Source organism: Zerene cesonia, chromosome 17, assembly GCF_012273895.1.
Source record: "Zerene cesonia ecotype Mississippi chromosome 17, Zerene_cesonia_1.1, whole genome shotgun sequence".
NCBI classification, from domain to species: domain Eukaryota; kingdom Metazoa; phylum Arthropoda; class Insecta; order Lepidoptera; family Pieridae; genus Zerene; species Zerene cesonia.
Genome location: NC_052118.1, coordinates 3,598,904 through 3,622,333, shown reverse-complemented (window position 1 = coordinate 3,622,333; position 23,430 = coordinate 3,598,904). Strand labels below are relative to the sequence as shown.

General features: G+C 33.5%; 3 protein-coding genes across 5 annotated transcripts; 2 read left to right on the top strand and 1 right to left on the bottom strand.

Moving 5' to 3' along the window:
- Nucleotides 1–1,086: 1,086 nt before the first annotated feature.
- Nucleotides 1,087–2,038, bottom strand: LOC119833347. Its single transcript, XM_038357334.1, has 2 exons — nucleotides 2,006–2,038; nucleotides 1,087–1,760 (listed from the first exon to the last, which is right to left on the bottom strand). Exons 1-2 carry the CDS (start codon nucleotides 2,036–2,038, stop codon nucleotides 1,149–1,151), a joined length of 645 nt encoding a protein of 214 aa, XP_038213262.1. The 3' UTR covers nucleotides 1,087–1,148.
- A 2,443-nt stretch (nucleotides 2,039–4,481) lies between these two features.
- On the top strand, nucleotides 4,482–5,336 carry LOC119833543. Its single transcript, XM_038357594.1, has 2 exons — nucleotides 4,482–4,609; nucleotides 4,694–5,336. Exons 1-2 carry the CDS (start codon nucleotides 4,577–4,579, stop codon nucleotides 5,207–5,209), a joined length of 549 nt encoding a protein of 182 aa, XP_038213522.1. The 5' UTR covers nucleotides 4,482–4,576; the 3' UTR covers nucleotides 5,210–5,336.
- Nucleotides 5,337–6,251: 915 nt separating this feature from the next.
- Nucleotides 6,252–23,169, top strand: LOC119833519 (protein PTCD3 homolog, mitochondrial). Of its 3 annotated transcripts, XM_038357564.1 has the most exons (15): nucleotides 6,252–6,439; nucleotides 6,672–6,854; nucleotides 11,849–12,077; nucleotides 12,189–12,412; nucleotides 12,620–12,716; nucleotides 12,855–13,016; nucleotides 13,427–13,601; nucleotides 13,997–14,127; nucleotides 14,620–14,738; nucleotides 15,024–15,108; nucleotides 15,339–15,480; nucleotides 15,900–16,011; nucleotides 16,275–16,473; nucleotides 22,527–22,708; nucleotides 23,043–23,169. In XM_038357564.1, the coding sequence occupies exons 1-15, from the start codon at nucleotides 6,414–6,416 to the stop codon at nucleotides 23,113–23,115; spliced, it is 2,139 nt and encodes a 712-aa protein (XP_038213492.1). In that variant the 5' UTR covers nucleotides 6,252–6,413; the 3' UTR covers nucleotides 23,116–23,169. The 3 variants fall into 3 exon arrangements, with proteins under 3 accessions (XP_038213492.1, XP_038213495.1, XP_038213493.1); XM_038357567.1 differs by lacking the exons at nucleotides 6,252–6,439; nucleotides 6,672–6,854 and adding an exon at nucleotides 9,697–9,876; XM_038357565.1 differs by lacking the exons at nucleotides 6,252–6,439; nucleotides 6,672–6,854 and adding an exon at nucleotides 10,641–10,791.
- Nucleotides 23,170–23,430: the final 261 nt, after the last annotated feature.

The window sequence follows — 23,430 nt, the reverse complement described above, 5'->3', positions numbered from 1 at the left end:
TATTTTTCAATGTATCTGCACATATAAATAACATGACCACTGCTAAAAACGGTGAAGAAAAAATCATGAGGACACCGGCATGTCCAAGAATCAAAAGTTCGACTACATGTGACATCTGCCAACCCGCGAGGTGGATAATGGCCTGAACCCTCATAGGAGGCCTGTGTCATATATGGGCTGATGATGATGAAAATACTTATTATAACCATAATTATTTATGGTTTTACGAGGGATGTGTCTATACTGTCTATGCATCTGATAACAGTAGTCGTTGACAGTAAACCACATGACATGCAATCGATATAACAATCATCGGATAAACAATGTGATGAATGTATTGAATAGAAGATATATTTTGCTACGACATTATATTATTAGCACTATAATAACTCTCACGAGCTGTGTAAGGAATTATCAAGTGCGAAGGCTGAACGAGTCAACCTATTTAGTTACCTGTTTCCCAGACTTCGAGGAAAGTTTTCGAAGGATTGATACCAAAATTGTAACGATTCAAAATGATAAGCGATCTTTCAGACCAAATGAAATGGGAACAGTAACTGCAATCACGGTTGGAGAAACGAGAATAAAACAGAAACCATTTGTACCAGCGTATCTAATTAACCAAGTGCGAGACAATTATTTTCGTAACTTTTATTCTACAATGAAGAAAACTACACAGAAACCTTACTCGACTATACCAGAAACTAGTGAACCTCATGATGTTTTTGAAGCCGAACGCAATCTTAAAAAAGCTAGGAAACTTGCTTTACGTTTAAAAGCAGACAGCCAAAATATCGATACCGATAGTATCTATGAATTTAAGGGCGTAAAACGTAGTAAACAAAAACGATCTTATATATCACAATGATCAGTGCATATTTAAGAATTAAACTAACTTAGATCCAAAAAGTCGTGAAAATATGTATGTATGAAATACCGAATAAATAATACTTTGACACGAACTAAATTTCATTTATAACGTACTTCATGTAATGTATAGTGTATATTTGAAGGTTTGGCAGTTGTCTTATCAGATACAATTTTAGTCAACTGCCGTCTGAGTCTTATAAAAAAGAAATTAATTGAGTTTAAGTAAATGATTTATTCATTCCTAATTTACACAGTAAATTATGACTCGATACAATATACTAATTGGGACAAGTGTAGTTAGTTGTGCAGACTCGTGTGTTCGGATTGAATAAAGATGTCGTGGGACATGTGTAGGAATATTGCAATAAAGTTCCATTTGTTGCCGCAACACACAATACATATCCTTGGCAAGTTGTGTCCGTGGTATTAGCTATTCTCCCAACTGATGTACAGCTTATCGTTTGTGTAGTTGGACATGTATAACTCACTTCACAAAATGTCGTAGTTGGATTATAAAACGTACCACTTGGACATGTCAATGTAGTTTGACTAAATGTTCCGCCGATATTCACACATTGAATGTAAGTAGTGCAGTCCGTTGAGCTCGGATCGGCGACGAATCCATCAGTAGTGCATACCGCTGTCGTGGTCGTATTTGTTGTGGAACCATTTGTAGGACATACATAATTAGTAGTACAAACCCTAGTAGTTGGGTTGAACACTGAGGTTGTAGGGCACGAGTAGTTGTAGGTTAAAATTGTATTTGTGTTACTGTCAAGTGCACAAAGACTGTAATTCTTGCATGTGGTGTCGGCTGGATCTGCGAATCGACCAACGCCCGTGGCCGTACAATTCACGGCTGCTTGAGCCTTCCACACTAAACAAACAAGCTGCAATTAAAATAAAAAAAATTATCAAATTAAAATTTCTTTCTAAAATAAGGAAATATATTTAAACAAAACGGCTTGAAAAGAGCGGTATAATGTGAGGTTGCATTCACAAATAAACAAATATTCATTTTAAATTTAAATAATGATGTAATATCTTTTGAATTGAAAACGTTAAGGTTCTGTGTCGATTCTGTTATATTCCTACCAAACATCTTTTTCAAAATAGAAATAAATACCCCACTTACTAGAAAAATTGTAATACTAAGTTTTCCACCCATTTTGTACGTCAACTCAATAAAACTGCAAGTTGGATTCATTTTATATGTGTTAAGAGTCTCTTAATTTTACAGCCACAATAAGCCCCATAATTGTAAAACCTTTCACGTCAAGCTTATCTATTTATAACCTAAGCCATTGTTTGTTATTTTCCGTATTTTCTTTAAAATGTGGCATGTCCTTTAGCCTTCCTTTTAGGTTTATACTTTCAATGTCTAGATACACATTAAATTCACGATTGTATTTTTATATATTTACTAATTATATATAATACAAGGGGCATAAATGGATCTGAAGATATTGCAGGTATGATACATTGAGTTTTCTTAGAACTGATAATTATTATCTGACATAGCTTTACGCTAAAACTATGAGCGTTTTATTGTACTTATGCAGAATTTTATCATATCTATACAATCGGATATCTATTTAAACTTTACGTGGACGTAAATGTAACGTACATTATAAGTAATAACGAACCGAAAAATATGTATTTCTACAAATCTTCAATAACTTTTCATATGATTATTCTCAATTATAGTAAAAGTTAATTTGTTGTGACAGTGGAGCACACTTCGGCACAAACTGGGCTAACTCGCACTGGGGAAGTACCACACCCCCACAGAAAACCGGCATGAAATAGTAGCATGCTGTTATGTTTCGAACGGTGAGAGGGGAGACGGAGGCCCGTTTCCTTTTCCTCACCCTTCCCAGTCTATTCCTTTATTCATTAATCGAATTCCTTCGTGAATCCTTTCCTTATCCATTACTCCTATAAAGCGGGCAGCGCATTCGTACTACCTCTGCAAATGTTCGGGCGGTGGTGATCGCTTACCATCAGGCGAACCATCAACTCAGTTGCCCGCAATGACAACTAGAAAAGGAGAAATTAAAATATCGTAAGGTATGAATCGTCTGAAGTCTGATTAAATATTTTATAGTCTGATTATTTTCTATAATAATGTTATCGACGTTTCTCGAGAAGTATAATTCCAGATATTGTAATATATTAAAATAATCATGTCAATCAACCGACAACTCACGGAGCTATTTATTGAGTAACAAAAAAAATCCAGTCGAATTGAAATCCTCCCTTGTTTTTGGGATCGTTGGTTAACAGCTTCAATGCCAAGATAATAAGTTGACATAACAGATGCTGTTGAAGGTAAGGGGAGATAGGAAGAACTTTAAACCAAATCAGTACTAACAAGATAGGGTTGACAGTTTCTGAGATATGTAGCACTATTTAAAAAACCGAATAAGACAACTTAGTAATTCATACAAACACGCTTTGCTTTCGAGTTTAGAAACTAAATGCAGAGAAGTGCCTAATGTATCTAGTCGTCGAGAGAACTAGGCATTTTTTATAATTTTTCAATCTATCCCATTACTTTTAGGATAACGAACAATCGTGTGAATATTTAGAACTAATTACAAAACACGATAACTTTAAAATAAAGCCCGTAAACTTATCCTCACTCTTGCTAGTCCGTTTTTTTTTTCCGTCAATCCTCTCTTTATCCTATACCACTTAAAACCGGGCAACGCATTTGCTGAGGCCCTACCTTTGCAAATATCGGTGATCGCTTATAAAAAAAAGTCAAATTAGATTGCAAATAAAAAAATTAAACCGATAAATAGGTATCACAGAATGTATGAAGTAAGTAAGAATAATGACATATACATTATAGAGTATCGTACCTAATATTGTACCAACTCAGGTTCTTATCTAGTTAGATATAATAGAACCAAATTCTCTCTGCTGTCGGAAGTGTGACTAATTCTTGGAGAATATAATAAAACGTAAGCTATGGACAAACCCATATACCTACTAAACTACTCATATATGAAATCTTTTATCTAAATCCAACATAGTGTTGTCGGTATTCATTCTCTTACGATGTAACTAAGTTGGATATGCACAGGACTATGGATGTATTATACTCGTATTTTACAATTATAAGTTTAAATTTTTGTGAAGTATTCTTCACAGTAACTGTTGTTTCACTATTGGATATTTACATGATCTCTGCGTTCTATATGCTATGTATGTATCATAGACACATAGGGGCATAATTCGGGGCGGACCGCTAGTATTAGATACATTACAAGTATATCACATACCTCAAACTGAAGCAAAAGGCTACGTCACAGCTATTGTTATCTAAAACTCGTGAGTACAAAACTCGTACACTTCCCCTTATAACAAAAAATTACAATTGCAATTATTTCTTTTCAAACTTTTTATTACTTGTTCGAATACTTATACAACGAATTTGTGTTACTTTTCAATTATTAAAATATTTAAATAATCTTTAATGTAGATTTATATATATTTTTAAATTAATCAAATTTATTTCTATCGTTTATCGATAAACTTTCGATGGATATGAACATCACTAATATTTTTTATTTACCTACCTGACTGAAACAGATCTCTCAGCTTTACTGTTAAATACTATTCTGCATCCGACAAGTTAGTTATTAATTTGTTATTGATTTATATCGTCCAATGTGTAAAGAAATGTTAAATAGATAAAATGCATAAATTTATGGGATTATTTCTGCTTTTGGTAAGCAAACTTTTGCAATATAATTTTAATATTTAAATAAGCCAGAAAATTTGATTAAATAATATTTAATGTTATTTTTTATAGGGCATTAATAATATGAGTGATGCATGTACGCAAACAGGAAGATTCCCTAACAATTCGGAACCCGAATGCCGTGGTTTTGTAATGTGCTTGAAAGGTGCAGCAGGTTTCATGCAGTACAACCTTGTATGCCCTGAACATGCCATATACAGCCACATAGATAACCAATGCACGAATGTCACCGAGTACAAATGCTGGCCCAATTACAAGTGTACTAAAGAAGAAAATATCGTTGAACCTTCCAACGAAAACTGTACATCTTTTATATCATGTGTCAAGGATTTCAATAATACCTTATTAGCAAGACTCATCGAGTGTCCTGTGAACATGGTATTTAATGGAAGTACGTGCGTCGAAAAAGACGTCTATCAGTGCCCCAAAAAAACAGAGACGACTAACACAGTACATGTTACAATTGATAATTTTTCTGGGAATTTCACATTGAATTCAGTTGCTCCACTGTCAATACAATGTTTAACTGTTGGTGTAACAATATATCTCAGTTTAATGATTTTGTAATCGTATCAACGCTGATTATTTTCATGCGACATTTCCTGCGTTTACATATTTTGTGTAAAGACGTGTTTCGTCATATAAACGAGCCCAAGGCTAAGACAAATACAGCTCGTTCGTAAGTTAAACACCTAAATATGTACTAAATGCCATCTGCCATTCTGCATACGTTTACCTTTGTTAATAATGTTACCTATTTATATAAATAATTAATTACAGCTATACGATATTATGTTTGAAATAATACAAAGTACAAATTTGTAGATAGGTATGTTTACTGTTTAAGAGTACGTACCCTACCATTTAAAAGACATGTAATGTATAAAATTTTTAATGCTGATAATAAAAAAATAAAATTTTATGAATTAGTGTGGTATGAATTATTATGGTATTGTATGTGGGAGTCAGACATGCTTCGGCATGAATTTGGCCAGCTCGCACCAGAGAAGTACCACGCTTCCACAGAAAACCGACGTGAAATATTGTCACTCACCAGCTCAGTTGTCCGCTATGACACAAAAAAACTTACAAAATCATACTTGCTAAATTAAAATTTTAATATCATTTGTGTTATACGCAAAATAAATAATAAGCTAAATTAGCTTTAAACCTTATTACCTTATCTAGGTTTTTAATGAATTTAAATAATATTATATTCTTATAAGGTTTTATTTATAACATTTTAAAATCCTGACTTATTTTTACGCGTTCATCAAACAAGTAATATAAATTAATGAAATATAAATTATATAAACTATATAACTATTACAAAGCAATAAAGATAAATTTTTATATTAAGATATTAACTTATTTATTCTATCTCTCCTTCCTCCGACATTCTTTCCTGATATCTGTTAACGAGGATAACTTGCATTGGACTGCCCGCTAAAAAAAGATCTAAGTTGACTTTTGAATTTTTAAAGGTATAATCTATATACCTCGTATGTACATTCTAAATTTGTGCGACTAAAAAAATTGAATGTCAGCTGTAATTTGTCAATATTCCGCTGTCAAGTGTCAAACGTCAGTTTCACTTAAATTCTCACGCTTCTGTCAAATAGTATAAGTTTCAAGTGTACGTTTTTGGTTAGAATTTTAGAAATAAATTAAGTATGAGTTTTTAAAAATCATAAATAAACAGTGTACAGACAATTGTTCTATTTTTACCAACTAGTGTTTAAAGTTAACCGCATCAAAAATATAAATTGCAATGTATTCAAATATAACAATACAAAGGTAAATATTTTTTTAATTTTTTCTTTTTACAAATTAATATTAGATTTACTATTAAAGCTGATAATATGTAACTTTACTGTAATATTCTTTATACTTTTGGAACGTTTTTCAGTAATGAATTGTAATTATAAATAAAATCTTAATTTAAAAAAATGTGTATCTGTTACTATTTAAGATTAACTCAGATAATACAGTCTACTTCTACATAATATCTTAATAATTTGTTTTAAAGGCAAGTAGCCAGATTGGCTCGCATTTTCCGATCTTTGTCAACCTTGGAGGGGCAAAAACTACCTGTGGGCGGAAAATCAATAGACGGTATTTCGCCGCCGCCGCGCATCCCCCGCGGGCCCACGGACATTCTTCAGGCGTTAGCTGCGACAGTCGGTGTGGATCCTACAGCTCCACATTACAAGTAAGTAAATCACATTCTTAATTTAAACAAACCTGAATTTTGGCTGAAAAATGTACTTTTTGCTAGTTGCGAATATGTTTTTTCGTTTATTGCTTTTTTTAAAACAGTGAGTTTGTCTAAATATAGCGTAGGGTGTGGCCTCCGAAAATTTACATAATTTCATAATTTTTATTTTATAATTTATTTATATTGTTTGAGGAGATAAACGATATAATTTATTATACTTTAATATTAATATTAATCCAATAGGCTCCCAACCTAAATCAAACACTTGTTGCTCGGAGTCACAGACTCGTTTCTTAATATTATCATAACCTATAATGGTGCTTTCAACTTAATAACTAAACAATTAAAAAATAATTAATTTTTAAAGAAACCTAATAACACATTTCTTTTTGCCGTATATTAATTTCATTTGACAATCTGTTTCTGTACAGATATATGTCTGTGTATAGTATTAGTATTGATATAGATAATATCATTCAATTTTGTTTGAGAAATATATTAAATTAAATTTTTAAAAAATTACATTAATTTCTCCAACATTGATACATTTTTTCCTTATTATTTTGTTAAGATTTTCTAATAGTTATACACCATTGCATTTCATAATTTAAGTTGATGCTATTTTCGTCTCTATATATTAAAGGTTTTCATTAAATAAGATGTTTAATATTTTGTTGCATAGCTTTTGTATCCATCTTTTATATTTTAAAGTCAACAAAAGTATATTTGATAATTGCCTACCCTCAATTAGCTTCATTTTATTTCATCAAATTAAAATGTTGTATATACTTATTGTTCAAAATTTTCTTCTAACTCACTAGACTGGCTATTAGTGCTGCAGTTTGCAGCAAATAGATGTAACAAGGGTTTAAAACACAAAAAGTCTTTGTACATCTTATGAGACATTTCCATATTACTAGGATATGTAATAGTATAGTAGATGATGTATAGAGTGTTTCAGCATATCCATTAAAATTAACTTCTCATTTATTATTTGCGAAATATTGTTTCTTATCTAATAGAGAATGAGAACAAAAATTTGAAGTTTGCGAAAACTTGTCAATGATGGTATTATATTATTGTCAATAGTTTTATTTAGATAAATTATTGTCTGATTTAACATAAAGACTGTTTTTCTATTTATGTATCATGCGTGCAAAGCAATTGTATCCTTTGTTTTAGAATAGATTATAGTTTTCATTTACGTATTTTATGTACTTTCGATAAAATATCATATAAAAGATACAACCTATATCGGCCATTACGATTGCGCCATTTCGTTGAGTCGCTAAAATGGCGGCAGGGGGCGGGTGGAGGTAGTTTCAGCGGCCATCCTAACATCTAGGTTCACCTTTGACCTATAGAAACTAAATTCAATAAATCGGCAACTGCGCAGCAGCCCCTATTCATGGTGCTTAAGTGATAGTAATTGAAGATTCAATAATTAATTTATGTATCACTAGATGTGTTTCCATGGTTTCATTCGCCACGGTTTGCCGCTAATTAGACTTAATTTCGACATTGTTCATTCCTAATAAATCTAAATCATATTTCTATAGGAAACACGTTAAATCCAAAAGAACTCCTTACTTTTTCAAATTACGTGTTACAAATATCGGAAAACCATCAACTCTGTTTTTTGTTACTTTCTAATTTAATACATCTTTTTGCTAGCATTTAAGCGTTAGCAGTTGGGAATTCATTTAAATTCTTATAATGAATACGTATAAGCCATCTAAGTTTCAGTATTTTTAAAAAGTTATAAATAATCTGGCACAGTCTCGTTGTTTCTTATGTATTCTGGTTTTCTCTCTTCAATTGTGTTAACATTGTCTGCTAATGAATTTGACAATCTTGTGTATCTTTTTATGAGCGTCATTTTTTACACCACAACCTTAATAGTTACCTTAAATTACCTTACCTTAAATTACTCCAATTCACCTGATCTGTTTCTACGCTGGTTGCACTATCGATGAGCCATGTACCTGTATGAAGTGTATTATTCGTAGATACCTCTTGCTAACTACTCTTCTTCCACCTTATTAAAACATACCACATAGAGACAGATTACAAGAAAATTTCGAAAGTCTGTGTAGGAAACCATACAGTAAAATTTTTGCGATGTTTATTTATTTATTTATTTTATTTATTTATTTATTCTTTATTGTGCACTTAATTAACATTAAAGACAAAGAAAGGAGACAAATAAAACTTACATCTAGGCACAATGGGCGGTCTTATCGCTTAGAGCGATTTCTTCCAGACACTTATTCACACTTCACACAGACACAGATGTTTAGTTAGTACTGGTAGATATATTGGATTTAAAAATACGACATTTTTCGAAAATCGCTTGTAATTTTTTAAACACTCTTAGAGTGTGAATAGAAAACGGAAATGTTCTATTATTTTGTACATACACGAAGAGATAAATCTATAATCTCGATTCCGCCATCTTGTTGCGTCTATTTGTAAAAAAGACACTAGCGAGCGCGGGAGGGAGCGGTGGTTGCTAGATCCGTTATATTCTAGGTTTATATAAGGCCTATTTGAACTAATATGTATTCAAGCATCTGCGCAGCTTATCGTATTGATGACGAAAAATAATCAATTTATTTAGGTAGATGTTATATACAGCTACTAATATTTCATCATTTGATTCCGCCATCTTGTTGAGCCTTTTCATATAGAAATACACGATGGAGCGTAGGAGGGGAGGGTGCGGTGATTGCTAGGGTGGGGGTAACTTCCTCGGCCCTAGATTTACCTATGACCTATTTGAAGTATCATTCAATAAATTTGCATCTGCGCAACAGGTGTCTCAGTAGCGGGGAGGATAACGCGTCGCATTTTTCAAAGCCTAACGGTATTGCTTATGTTAGTTGCTTAAAGATTTTACATATGTATGTACTTCGCGATTTTCGAAATCTGTGGCATTCTTCGAAATTACCCAAATATTCGTATTATTATATTTCACGACGGGAAAGGAAAAAGGGCCTAGCAACCACTGGAAAGGGTAAAGTATTCATTCTAGTTAGATACATTCTAGGTTTATCTATGACCTATTAAAACTAATATCCAATAAATCTTCATCATGGCAGCCATTCCAATTGGTCCTCCTACTTATCCATGCCTATGCAACGTCAAGTTTATAATATATATAATATCTCACAATCACATTTTAATCGGTGTCTATAATTTTCACGTATACTCTACTTTGCAATATAGCTATTTCTATTTCATGCCCTCTTCTGACCGATCTCTATAATTAATTATGTACCATAAATTCATAATTTTGCTTCCGCCATATTGTTTGACGACAACGACACGAGGGGACGAGGGGGTTGTACAAGCTATTTTATGTCCTAGATTTATCTATAACCTATTTGAAATCAATAAAATTGCATCTGCGCAGCGTATCTCACTGGCGGGGGGGGGGGGATGCAGCGAGATATTTTACAATTTAAAATAGTGACATTTTAGAAGTTTTCTAACATGATTTACTTTGCAACATTCCTGTATCGAAACCCATTTTCTTCTTACCATTCTTTGTGGTCTACTATTGACTGCTATTTCGTAACTTCGTTTCCGCCATCTTGTTGCCTTGTAGAGAAGTAGTACACGAGGGGCTCGGGGGGTTGCAGTGGCTATCATATCCTAGATTTACCTGTGACCTATTTGACCTGATATTCAATAAATCTGCAACTGCGCAATAGGGTCCAACCATCGTGCGGGGGGACAGGGGAAGGGTTATGCAGTTAACTGCAGCGAACCTAGGACGACACTTTTCGCTAGTCCTTGCAAGTGGACAGACCTCTCTACTTTCAAAGCTCCATAAAATCAATAAAGTCTCAATAATCAAGTAATCATTTAAAGTATATAAATATTTTTTAGAGTTTTGCTGCAATTGTGCATCGTCCTGTCTTTATAGGTGAGAAATATTTTATATATATTATATACACTTAAACATTTTTTAACCTATATTTTCCGGATATTAAATTATTGCATTAAACTTTATTAACATACGTATTAATAACCTGATTTATTGTAACGTTCTTTTGGAGAGCAAGCAATTCGAATAAAATCTCAATTATGGTGCAACTGCAATATGGCGGCTTATTGGGCGTACCCCTTTTGAAATAGAAAACACCTGTTGCAATCACTAGGGTTTATTTTGATAGCCTGTTGATTCAATTGCGTGATGCTGGCGTGCTTATAACTGTTTTTTTTTTACTTTCGTCTGTTGACATCTTTTGTATAATTCATTATGACAACGTTTGATATAGTAGAAGACTTTTTGTTCCTGGTGATATATTCAGTACATACTGGATATCATAGAAAATATTTTATTTGAAGGCGACCCATTTGGGTATTTTGTTTGCAATCTACCATTTTAAAGAGTCTATATTTATAATGGCAAGCAATTTGTTTAATGCTGAAACTTATACCTGAAATCCTATCTAAAAAGATAACATTACCTATAACGGAATCAGAGTTTACGTCCTGAAAATTCAAATCGTTAATTTTATTTTGATTCTCCTTTCGTTGATATGATCTAAATATAATTTTAAACACCGCATTTTGTTTCTAATACATGCATATTGAAATTTAATTTTTGATTGTAGTATTATTTGACTCATTTTCTTGCTATCTGCAATCCGCCATTTTGAATTCAATAGCTGCAATATAATATTGCGATGCGGCAATCAATACAGCTGCGAATCCTGCAACTTGTATGCAACTGCGCATCCGCCATATTGGGCGTATCCCTATTAGGTGGGAGGGGTGGGGGGACTGCTGACCTATTTCATCGTCTGCATGCACATTTGGTATTGGAACTGCGCTGCGAAGTCTTCTTTGAACCAGTGATGGAGGCTCAAAGGATTGAACTTAAATATTTTCGCATACCGAGTAATTGTCTATTTTTTATTCGGCAATTATTTTAAACGTTCCATTATTCTTATTTTTTTATTTGAAATTATTTACAGGTATCATGACGATCCGTTCCTCATACCCCAGTCGAATTATCGTAAGCGGGCGTATGCGCTATCAGCGGAGGCGGGGCGCAAGGCGGCCGCATGGATAAGAGATGAACATGCCACTTTGTTCACTACAAGAGAATGGGATCCACCTTTGAAGATGAAAACTCCATACGTTAACGCGGATCCCGAGATAGAGGCTTATGCCCCGAGGCCTATCTATAATGACGAGAGCAAGGTAATTTTTATCTTTTTTTATTCGTATTAGAAATGAAAATCAATAAGTTGTTGATATGTAAATTTGATTTAAAAAAAAACTGTCTCAAATTATCTTAATTTTTTTTTTCAGGTAACCGAAGAAGATCTCATATATACCATCAACAATGCCCTCCTAGATGATGCGGTCAAGGTTTACCAACTGCTAGGTGGTTCGGAAGGTGTCAAAGATGAGCTGAAGCTTGCCCTTTTGCAATTGCTTTGTTTTTACAACGAAAAAGAGCCGATTGCGGCTGAATGGCTGGAGGAAAGGTGGTTCGCTGCGGCCACTCGCGAGAGACAAGCTGCAACGTGGAGGTAAAATGAGACTCAGATAACAAATTTAGCTTTGCAAAATATGTATTTGTAACAATATGTTTTCTTGTGGGATACGGAGCAGATGAATTTCGCATAATTCTCACTAACCAACTTTTCATAAAAGCGAGTAGGTCAACTGTTACTGGCGTTTTTTTTTTTTTTATTTTGTATTGTAAAGTGATGATGTTAAAAATGTTACCTTTACAGGTTAGGCGGACTTGCTGACAAAATTTTTGCTGCGATGGAACCTAAAACACCAGAAGCTTACTGTACACTGATTCAAGGAATGGCGAAGTATTATCAGGTAATTTAACACAACAAATATTTTTTTTTAACAAAACACACTTACTGATAAAATTTTGAACATTCGCTCATCTATTGACGAAATTTAATTAATTCGTGCCTATTTGTTTGTTTTTAATTTATTTTTTTCTTATTTCAGGCTGAACGTGCGCACGCTCTAGCACAGGAAGCGATTGAAAATGGCATCCCTCTGTCCACAGATGTTTACAATTCTTTGCTAAGCTGTGTTGGGTTCTTGAAAGAGGGAACTGCTTTACGCATCGAAGCAATGAAATCTCTTCTGGCACAAATGAATGAACAGGTAGCTTAGCATATACATATATTAAAATTAACGGTCGCGGCGCGCAGTAAATTAAAAAAAAATGTTACGTAGAATCCCGATAAATTTTCTGATTAAAAAAAAAACCGAGCAAGATTGAAAAGTAATAATTAAAAACTTTTTTTTGCATAGCGCATCATTTCATATTGTTTGATATTCCATAATTCTAACTCCGAATAATTCTACTAATATTAAAAAAGCAACTGATATTAAAAAAAACCGTTACTCGAAAAACTCGAATTGTATAAGATACAGAGTTACATTACAGTCTGAATAAGCACATAGGCTCCTTGGTACCTCGGTACCATTCTCGAATACATATAGCGCTAGTTATAGATATAAACCAGATATGCATGTTATGTTTATTGTATGCATTGTCTGATCATTTACAGGGCCTCACACCAAACAATGACACATTGATCTCGTGTCTGAAGTCGATATCGGCCTGGGGCGGCGGCAAAGCATTGCAAACCTTCGCGTTACAAATTGTCAGCGAGATGAGAAAATTGAATATTCAACCCGGTCTCGGCGCGTATTATCATCTATTGTGCTTGTTCTGCAAAGAACGTAAGTACATATATAAAAAAATCTATTTTATGTGTATATAAAGCTTAAAAGTTTTATTTTAATAGCTAGACAGGATTACAGTTGCGTTATTTTGAATAAAAACTTATTTAAAAAGTCTTTATCGTTTCATAATTTAAGTATGTAATAGCAAATAGACTACTATCTAACCTTAACGTGCAAACCAAATTTCAACAAAGATCATACTGACTTTATGGCAACAAATCTATATAATGCTATCATCATTTATATAGAGTGTTTTTTTCATTGTTTGCTCCAATTTGGATCACTCTATAACCTAGCCTTATCAACCGAGCTAACAAGTTCTGTAGATATGAAATTAAATGGTTCTCTTTGTACAAATATAGTATGTTCACACTTTATTTAAACGTTTACAGGAGGCCCACGCATAGATATCCTATCAACAATACTGAGCGACCTAGAAAGCAGAGCTACTCTGGAGCCATCCGATATTTCGGACACACACTTCTTTATTACGGCTATGGGGGTGTGCAGTGAACATTTGCAGGTAAGAGCAATACTATACAATATAAAAAAATAAACATATATATTATCTATACTAATATCTTATAAAGCTGAAGAGTTTGTTTGTTTGAACGCACTAATCTCAGAAACTCCTGTTCCGATTTAAAAAATTATTTCAGTATTTGTGAAAATTACATCAAAATCCGTTCAGTAGCTTCAGAATGAGTGACGGACAAACATCCAAACAAACTTTCAAATTTATAATATTAGTGTGATAGTGTGATAATGACTAGCTTGTGCATTCACATTATACAAATATGAAGCTTAGATATTAAGCACTAGCGGTGTACCTCGGTTTCGCTCGTAGTGCATATAAAGCCCATAACGGTGAAAGAATTTTTGAATTGACCCAGCAGTTCCTGAGTTTAGCGCGTTCAAACTAACGATATCTTCAGTTGTGTATTATTTATGGACTAGTGTAGATTTCAAAATAATATACATACAATAAACTAACACACATGTCCTTACCCTACAGGACATTACTTTAGCAGAGCGGGTACACGCGCTACTAATGAAAGACGATAATTATAAGTTGGTTGGAGACGCATACAAGGAAAGCATTTACTATAGACATTTTGTTACCGTTGCTTGCAGGTGAGAAATATATTTTTATTTTATTTAGTAAAAGTTTTTTTGTAATTGAAACCTTAATCTTTCTACATAACAAATGCCAGTGAAATTGGTTGGATCGAAATTAAGAATAAATCACTGGGAATAATAAGGATATAGCTTTCGAACCTAAACGAGCTTATAAACTTGCACAATATAACAATTTCGTCCAAATAAATCCAGCAATTTTAATAATCAAGAAAAAAAGGAACGATGGTATGGATAGACTTACAGAAAACTTAATTTAGAAAATGACAATTTCATTTACAGACACGCGCCATTTGAAAGAACTACTCAGCTTCTGGATACGTTAATACCGAATATTTATGTGCCGGAACCTTCGGTGATGGAAGAGGTAATTTTTAATTAAGTTTTTTGTATTCGTTATATAACATCTCCATACAACCAATAAGAGCGAAGGTTAAAGAAAAAAGTTGCGTCGGTCTAATAAGGCTAATAAATATGTTGGAAATTGAGAAGCACATCTGAATCACTTCTATTCGAATGAATTTCCAAAGCAATTATTTAAAAAGTTCTCTCAATCTATCTATCAAAGTTTATTCAAAATTGTACCTTATCCCGTAGATAATAAGGACGCTAGAAGTGGGTGGCGCCGGCGACCGTTTGGCGGAGGCGTGGTCGCAGCTCGTCGTGTTCGGACACGCTAAGCGGGTCAAATTGCTCGAGAGGCTTCTAGAAGCTTTCTGCAATTGTTATTCTTATCAAGGTGATTAGAGTTTTATTTACTGCATAATATTTATTGTAATTATATCATCATCATCATCATCAGCCCATATATGTTCACACTGCTGGGACACAGGCCTTCTGTGAGGGTTTAGGCCATAATCCATCACGCTGGCCAAGTGCGGGTTGGCAGATGTCGCATGTCGTCGAACTTTTTGATTCTTGGACATGCCGGTTTCCTCACAATGTTTTCCTTCACCGTTTAAGCAGTGGTGATGTTATCCACATGTACAGATAAATTGAAAAATCAATTTATTTCCGGCACGCTCGCCCCGGTCTCGAACCTCGTCTTATCAATTTTGAAGTCCGAGTTTCTCACAACTGAGCCACCACTGCTTTCTGAGCCACCTCTGCTTTCTGAGCCACCACTGCTTTAATAACCGTTAAATTTCTTATTTTCAGATGAAGACGTGAAAGGAAAAATTCGCGCAGCCGCAGCCGATATGCTCAAATTTGACCAAATGATGGAGGAACAAGTCGAAACGGGAGATCGACGTACACCAATGCAACAAAAGTATTTAGAGAATTTTAAATTTTTTTCTCTTATAACATTTTGCAGATTCACACGAGGTCCCTATCATATATCTTTGTCAATGTGATATCTGTCGCTTGTTCTGCTTTTGTGTAACCCAATTCATGCATGCACATTGTATTAAATGTATCGAGATTACTTTTATAGAATATATATATGAACATCCCATAATGCAAATTTTTTGTTTTTTTTTTATTTTTCTTCTGTGTTTTATTTTCTTCCATTATTTTTTTACAATCTATCAGGTTATCAGCGTCGTCTTTGACGAATATAATAGAATTATGTTCGGACGTGACGGATAAAGACGATCCAAGTTGGGAGGTTGTTGGTGAGGGGTTGAAACGGCTGAGAGAGGAACAGGCCACCGGAGTACCAGCTAAACCTGAAATTCTAGTGGAAGTTGCCAAGAAAGCTGCCAACGTTGGCAAACCTGGACTGTCTGCTGTGAGTATTTTTTATTGTTTAATATATATATATATTACTTATATGGACAATACATGTTTTATGCAATCCAAATAAGAATAGGAACGCCCAGGACTTTTAAGATTCAAATGTCATTTCAAAACTATGACTTACTTAGAAAACCATCTTGCACATAAATAACTGTTTATTTTATTTGGTCTGTCATTAGCATAAAAATGTAATAAAAAAATTATGTTAATAACTTTGAATTCACAGTCTTTCAGTCGTTCAATCACTTTTTGAAGTTATTTTTTGTATTAAACATGTACTGTGTTATGTGAGTAATTAGTGCATTATATAAGTTTTACTTAACTTTTAAATAGTACCCATTAGGTCAGTATAAAGAGTTTAGACGAGGTTGCTATACAATATAAGTATATAAATGCTTGGTTAATAAAAATATATAATGTGTTAAAAACAAAAAACCTATGAGTATTTAAGGTTTTATGCTATTTGCAATAGCAATAGTTTATATTATAAACGTTCGATAGTAGTGAATTATATTCAAGGTCTTGATATCAATAAGATATCCGTCTCGTGTATAATTCTAACTACGTAAGACTAACAAAAAAAAATTAAAAAATATCAAGAATATGGCGTAGTATGGCCATCTTTAGTGAGCCGTTGCATTGGCCGTGATGTATCGTGCCCAGGTGATGGCTCACGCAGGATGTTCATGCGCAAACGACGTTTTCAACAAATCGGAGGCAATTTTAAATTTTTATTCACCTAAATTTAAAAAGGAATTTTCCTTGCTGATGAGAACTTACTATATAATATCTAACTATAATCAAAATTGTCAATAGAAAAATACTGTACGTATTGTTTTCTCTTGGAAACCGTTTTATGATTTATGGTTATTAATTGATGGACTTATTAAGGTTTTTTTACATAAGTACAACCGTTGCGTTAAATGTGATTTATTTATTTAGTAATTATTCACTGACTTTACTAATTATATATCCGCCTTGTGTATGATAAAAATTTTAACGGCGTCTAAGACTTAAATTCAAGATTATTGCGTTGTGTGGCCATCTTTAGTGAGCCGTTGCATTGGCCGTGATGTATCGTGCCCAGGTGATGGCTCACGCAGGATGTTCATACGCATACTACGATCTCAACAAATTGGATGCAATTATTTTTTTCTTTAAAAAAGGACGTACGGACGTATCATCAAAATTGTTACACAGATTATATAAAAAAATGTCATTTGTATACTGTTCATTTAGTTGTCAAAATGGAAAAATATCGAAACTCATTTGTTTGAATCACATGGACATTTCAATTATATTTTTTGGTATAGTTCTTGTTATCGAGCAGTTGGCTGTGATTTATTGTGCCCACGTGGCGACGCACACAGACGTCAAGTTCTGTAAACGAGATTTTTAAACATTTTTTATGGAAATGATAAGTATTGAGCGGCTGTATCAATTATATATCCGCCTTGTGTATGCTATTAATTTTAACAGCGCATTAGACTAAAATTCAAGATTTGTATGGCATTGTGTGGCCATCTTTAGTGAGCCGTTGCATTGGCCGTGCTGCATCGTGCCCAGGTGATGGCTCACGCAGAATGTTCATACGCAAACGACGCTTTCAACAAATCGGATGCAAATTTGTTTTTTACCTATTTTTAAAAAAAGGAAAATACATAAGAACATACTATATACGAACTAACTATAGTCAAAATTAATTATACGTATTATATAAGAAGAATACTGTAGGTATTTTTTGTGTTCTCTTGGGAATCATGATTTATGGTTATTAATTGATGGACATTTCAAGACTTTATTGCATAAGTGCAACTTTTGCGTTAGACGTGATTTATTGTGCCCAGGTGACGACTTCCCTAGACATCGAGTTCTGTAAACAAAATCTTTCTTTCATTAGGATAATTAATCAGTGACTTTATTATTTATATATCCGCCTTGTGTATGATAATAATTTAACAGCGTATTAGACTAAAATTCAAGATTATTGCGTTGTGTGGCCATCTTTAGTGAGCCGTTGCATTGGCCGTGATGTATCGTGCCCAGGTGATGGCTCACGCAGGATGTTCATACGCATACTACGATCTCAACAAATTGGATGCAATTATTTTGTATCGTAAAAAAGGACGAACGTACGTATCATCAAAATTGTTACACAGATTATATAAGAAGAATATCATTTGTATAATGTTCATTGATAACCTTTTCATGTTTTATGGTTGTCAAAACGGAAAAATATCGGAACTCGTTTATTTGAAATACATGGATATTTCAAAATTTTCTTTGTATAGCCTTTGTCATAAAGCCGTTGATTTGGCCGTGATTTATTGTGCCCACGTGGCCTTGTGTATGATATTAATTTTAATAGCGCATTAGACTACAATTCAAGATTTGTATTGTATTGTGTGGCCATCTTTAGTGAGCCGTTGCATTGGCCGTGATGTATCGTGCCCAGGTGATGGCTCACGCAGGATGTTCATACGCAAACGACGTCTTCAACAAATCGGAGGCATTTTTTTTTTCACCTAAATTTAAAAAAGGAAAATACGTGAGAATGTACTATACTAACTATAGTCAAAATTGTAATACGAATACAGATTACTGCATGTATGGTTCTGGTTTTTCTTTGAAACCGCTTTATGATTTATGATTATTAATACATGGACATTTGAAGACTCATTGCATAAGTACAACCGTTGCCTTAGACATGATTTATTGTGCTCACACAAACATTAAGTTCTATAAACGAGACTTCTATAACTTTTTATGGATTTATTTCCTTAGTAATTGGAGAGAATTATCGAGCGGCTGTATCACTGAGATATATCCGTCTTGTGTATAATATTAATTTTAACAGAGTGAGATTAAAATGCAAGATTATGGCGTTGTGTGGCCATCTTTAGTGAGAAATTGCATTGGCCGTGATGTATCGTGCCCAGGTGATGGCTCACACAGGATGTTCATACGCAAACGATGGGAGCATTTGAACAAAAAGAAACCACTATATTATAAAAAATTGTCACTTAAAGATGATTGTCTACCAATTGTAATGTTTAAAATGTGTTGAGATTTTATTTAGTAAGGTATTTTTGTCTAATCGTAATCACTTCTTTGTGTTATAATTATAATTCTATCTGAATGTATACTACTTTAATAACTTTGTTTAATTACTTTGCAATAGTCCAACTAAAAAATATAACCTGATCGTTAAGTATCGTGAATAATTGAAATAGCTACGTTGAAGACTGATTGTATGGCCATCTTTAGTGAGCCGTTGCATTGGCCGTGATGTGTCGTGCCCAGGTGATGGCTCACACAGGATGCTCATACGCAAGCGACGTGTTTGTTATGAATATTCTACTAATGCTATACTAACTAATGTGTACTACTATTTAATTATATAATGTGCAAGTAGTTAGCCAGTGAAATGCACTGATCTGATTAATTTCAGTTTCGTCAATTTAGTATCTTGAAGTTGATTTTAGAATGTAGATTACGTTCGATCTGATTAAGCTACGTCAATATCCATTGAAGAATTTCATATTGTATATGGCCTTCTTTAGTGGGCCGTTGCATTGGCTTTGTTTTTATATACAGCCAATAATGCAATGGCCCACCGTGGAGGTCCATATACATACTACACGGAATTGCCATCTTGCTGCTGGAAGTTCTACATATAAATGTAAGATCAAGACAATCCAAATATATATATAAGCTTTAAAATTTAGATTTACATAAGTAAAACTACGTACGTACGACAACAAAACTGTTAATTTATATAAAACTGTTCTATCATTAACTAACACCGTCATCAAGCTTCGTTCAAGATGGGTTGTGTGGCCATCTTTAGTGAGCCGTTGCATTGGCCGTGATGTATCGTGCCCAGGTGATGGCTCACGCAGGATGTTCATGCGCAAACAACGACTTCCTCACTTCATATTCCAAGTCATTTAATCAAGTAGGATAATATTTTCTTTACTACATAAGAATATATTTATTTTATACTAACCAAAATCTCATTTTTCAACCTCAACGTTAATTTTTTTGCCATTACTCTTTGCATATTGTATGTTTGTCTATGGTTCACATAGGTTGTTCAAACTAAATATCAAATATAAATATAGTTTTTAAAATAATTATTTTAAACTGTATATATAGTGCAAGCTTTTAGTTGTTGTCTCTTATGTTTTTATCGCCAAGAAAGATCTTTTAAAACTCTTATTAGAATAATGGCTTTGCGTGGACGACACTGTCGTCAATTCTTCGAGATTATCAGAATTTGCTTGTGAATATAGTGTCAAATTATTATTTTCTTCTAGTAATTAGCGAATTTTATCTACTTCATGTGAAACCATGTTAAACCACGCTCACAAGTCATGGTGTGTTTATATAAAGATGTAATGTTAAAGCTAATTTGTTCGAAAACTATTCTGATGAAAAGAATAAACAAATATATATGTAATGTGAATTGTTTCCGGATTGGCAGTTAGAAGATGATCATATTGTGTGGCCGTCTTTAGTGGGCCGTTGCATTGGCCTAGGTTTAATAATCAGGCAAAAATACAATGGCCCACCGTGGATGTCCAAACACATTCGTCGATTAAGCAACTACGTGTTGAAGATGAAGAAGAATGCAATTTCAACAAACCCGGATTAAAATAACTCCTTAAAATTGAATTGAATCGATTTTCTTATAGATATTATTTTTGAATTATATTTTTTTTTTATTATAGAGCATCAAAGGCCTCTTGTTGTATAGACGTTATTAGCGAGCCGCTGCATTGGCCGTGATGTATTGTGCCCAGGCAATGGCTCACAAAAAATGTCTATATGCGTTCTTTGGCTTCAATGAAGTTTCCGTATGGCCGTCGTGAATGTGCAATTACATGGACTCTTTTAACTTGAAATGCGGTATTTATTATGTGTGGATGTCTAAACACTTTCATCGGGTCTTCGAATACTCAAGATAATTAATTTTTGTCCTCTAGCCCTTGCGGATGAATCAAGACAGCATTTATAGTATATAGAGCATTACTCGATTTTGTATAAAACTGTTTGTAATGTTTGTAATGATATTAATTTTAAGCTAATGTTGTAGTTTAAAACGGATTAGCAATAGGATGCACGTAAGCAATTGACCGTGAGTATTTATAGTTAATTTTTATGTGTAATCGCTACTCAACATAATTGACGTAAGTCTAAACTTATTTATAAAACTCCTATTAGATTATATAACACATTGATGAATGCTGTCAATAAATTATATATTTAAAACGTTAAGATAAATTTCCTGTCACTGCTCAAAACTTTGAAGATTACATCGTTATCGCTAACATAATTATTTCATACGTTGTAATACATATTAATACATTATTTTTATAAAGTTTTATCATTATTTTACTATTCAAAATATGTGCTGTCTTTAATAAAAGAAGACATCAAAAGCATCTTAGAACATATTGTTTGGCCGTCTTAGTGAGAAGTTGCATTGGCTTATATACATTTTATATTATGTCCAATGTAATGGCTCACTACAGATGTTCAAACACAAACGCCGAGTCTCCGCTTACTGAAGACATTGGATTATAATTGCGGTTAATTTAATCTATTTAATATTAATACACTTTACACTAAGAATTGGATACATGTTTATTCTTATTATATACACTGGTATATTCAAAATTGGCAGGAAGATTTATCGTATGGCCATCTTTAGTGAGCCGTTGCATTGGCCGTGATGTATCGTGCCCAGGTGATGGCTCACATAGGATGTTCATACGCAAACGACGAGATTTTCCAAATATTACATTTGTCCACTTACAAAGCTCATATTAGTGTGTACATTTCACATACATTATCGAATCACTTACAATACACAATCAAACAACATCAGTAACCTCAGGTATCAATTGTTATACGACCTCGTCTAAATACTTTATTACTGGCTAAAAAGTAAACCTTTTTAGCCAGTAATATGTTTATTTTTTTTTCTATTATAACGGTTAAAATTGAATAAGAAATGATTTTTTATTTACCAACCACCAGACAGCCGTAACATACCTAGCGGAGTGTGGATTCGAAGAGGCACTAACAGCGTGCACAGAGACGTTAAGCGTGATGCTGAACCGGCCTGTGGAGGAGGTGGAGACTCTGCTGCGAGAGCCGCGCGCCTCGCTGCAGGCCGCCTTGCACCCGTCGGCTTTAGTCATTGCAGAAGCTTATAATTTGTGAGTGCATAACATTCCTATTTTTACGGTTATACTTAATTCGTGTGAAATTGCTAGCATCTCTCTTGTTGGCTAATGTCGCACAAAGCATGAATATGGCCGTTTATATGCTTGTATTTTTATATAGAATCTTAAAAAAAATAAGCTAATTATTCAATATGTTAAAGGCGTGTGATCTTGGTCTGCCTTTTAATTTCTAACGTAAATAAAAAATTGATGTTTTTTGAAAAATATTCAAATAGTTTTTGTAAGTACCTTATGACATCAAAATTAAAAAAGAGTAATTTGGAAAGCATGAAAGAAAGACAGCGAAATCATGAATATCTTTTTCCAGAGCAAAGACCGGTGCGCCAATGGATTCATCGTCCAGTTCAGGAAGCGACAGCGATACATCAGATGAAGATTAATTTTAATTATAATTATTAATAACTTTAGTTGAAATATATACGTTATAGTCATAACCAGTCTTTTCTTTATCACATTACATTTGAATTTATTACATATACACATTTTGCGTTTTATACTATTTTATATTATTTGCAAAAATTTTGCCGATGACTATTTATTTACAAAATTTTCATTATAAAAAGGAAATAAAGGTATATTATTTTTTTCCGAGCATTACATATAAAACACTCGGCACAAAAACACGCAACGCAGTCATAAAAGTGTGAACTTGAAACACCGCCGAAAATACGCCTACAAATACAATATTTGCTTTC

What these genes read in the sequence shown, in the direction of transcription:
- LOC119833347 (XM_038357334.1), bottom strand. Translation starts at nt 2,038, where the DNA reads ATGGGTGGAAAACTTAGTATTACAATTTTTCTA. An exon ending in TTAGTATTACAATTTTTCTA is followed by an intron (nt 1,761 to 2,005) that starts GTAAGTGGGGTA and finishes TTTTAATTGCAG; the next exon opens with CTTGTTTGTTTAGTGTGGAA.
- LOC119833543 (XM_038357594.1), top strand. Translation starts at nt 4,577, where the DNA reads ATGCATAAATTTATGGGATTATTTCTGCTTTTG. An exon ending in TGGGATTATTTCTGCTTTTG is followed by an intron (nt 4,610 to 4,693) that starts GTAAGCAAACTT and finishes TATTTTTTATAG; the next exon opens with GGCATTAATAATATGAGTGA.
- LOC119833519 (XM_038357564.1), top strand. Translation starts at nt 6,414, where the DNA reads ATGTATTCAAATATAACAATACAAAG. An exon ending in GTGCTTGTTCTGCAAAGAAC is followed by an intron (nt 13,602 to 13,996) that starts GTAAGTACATAT and finishes AAACGTTTACAG; the next exon opens with GAGGCCCACGCATAGATATC. An exon ending in TTTGTTACCGTTGCTTGCAG is followed by an intron (nt 14,739 to 15,023) that starts GTGAGAAATATA and finishes TTTCATTTACAG; the next exon opens with ACACGCGCCATTTGAAAGAA.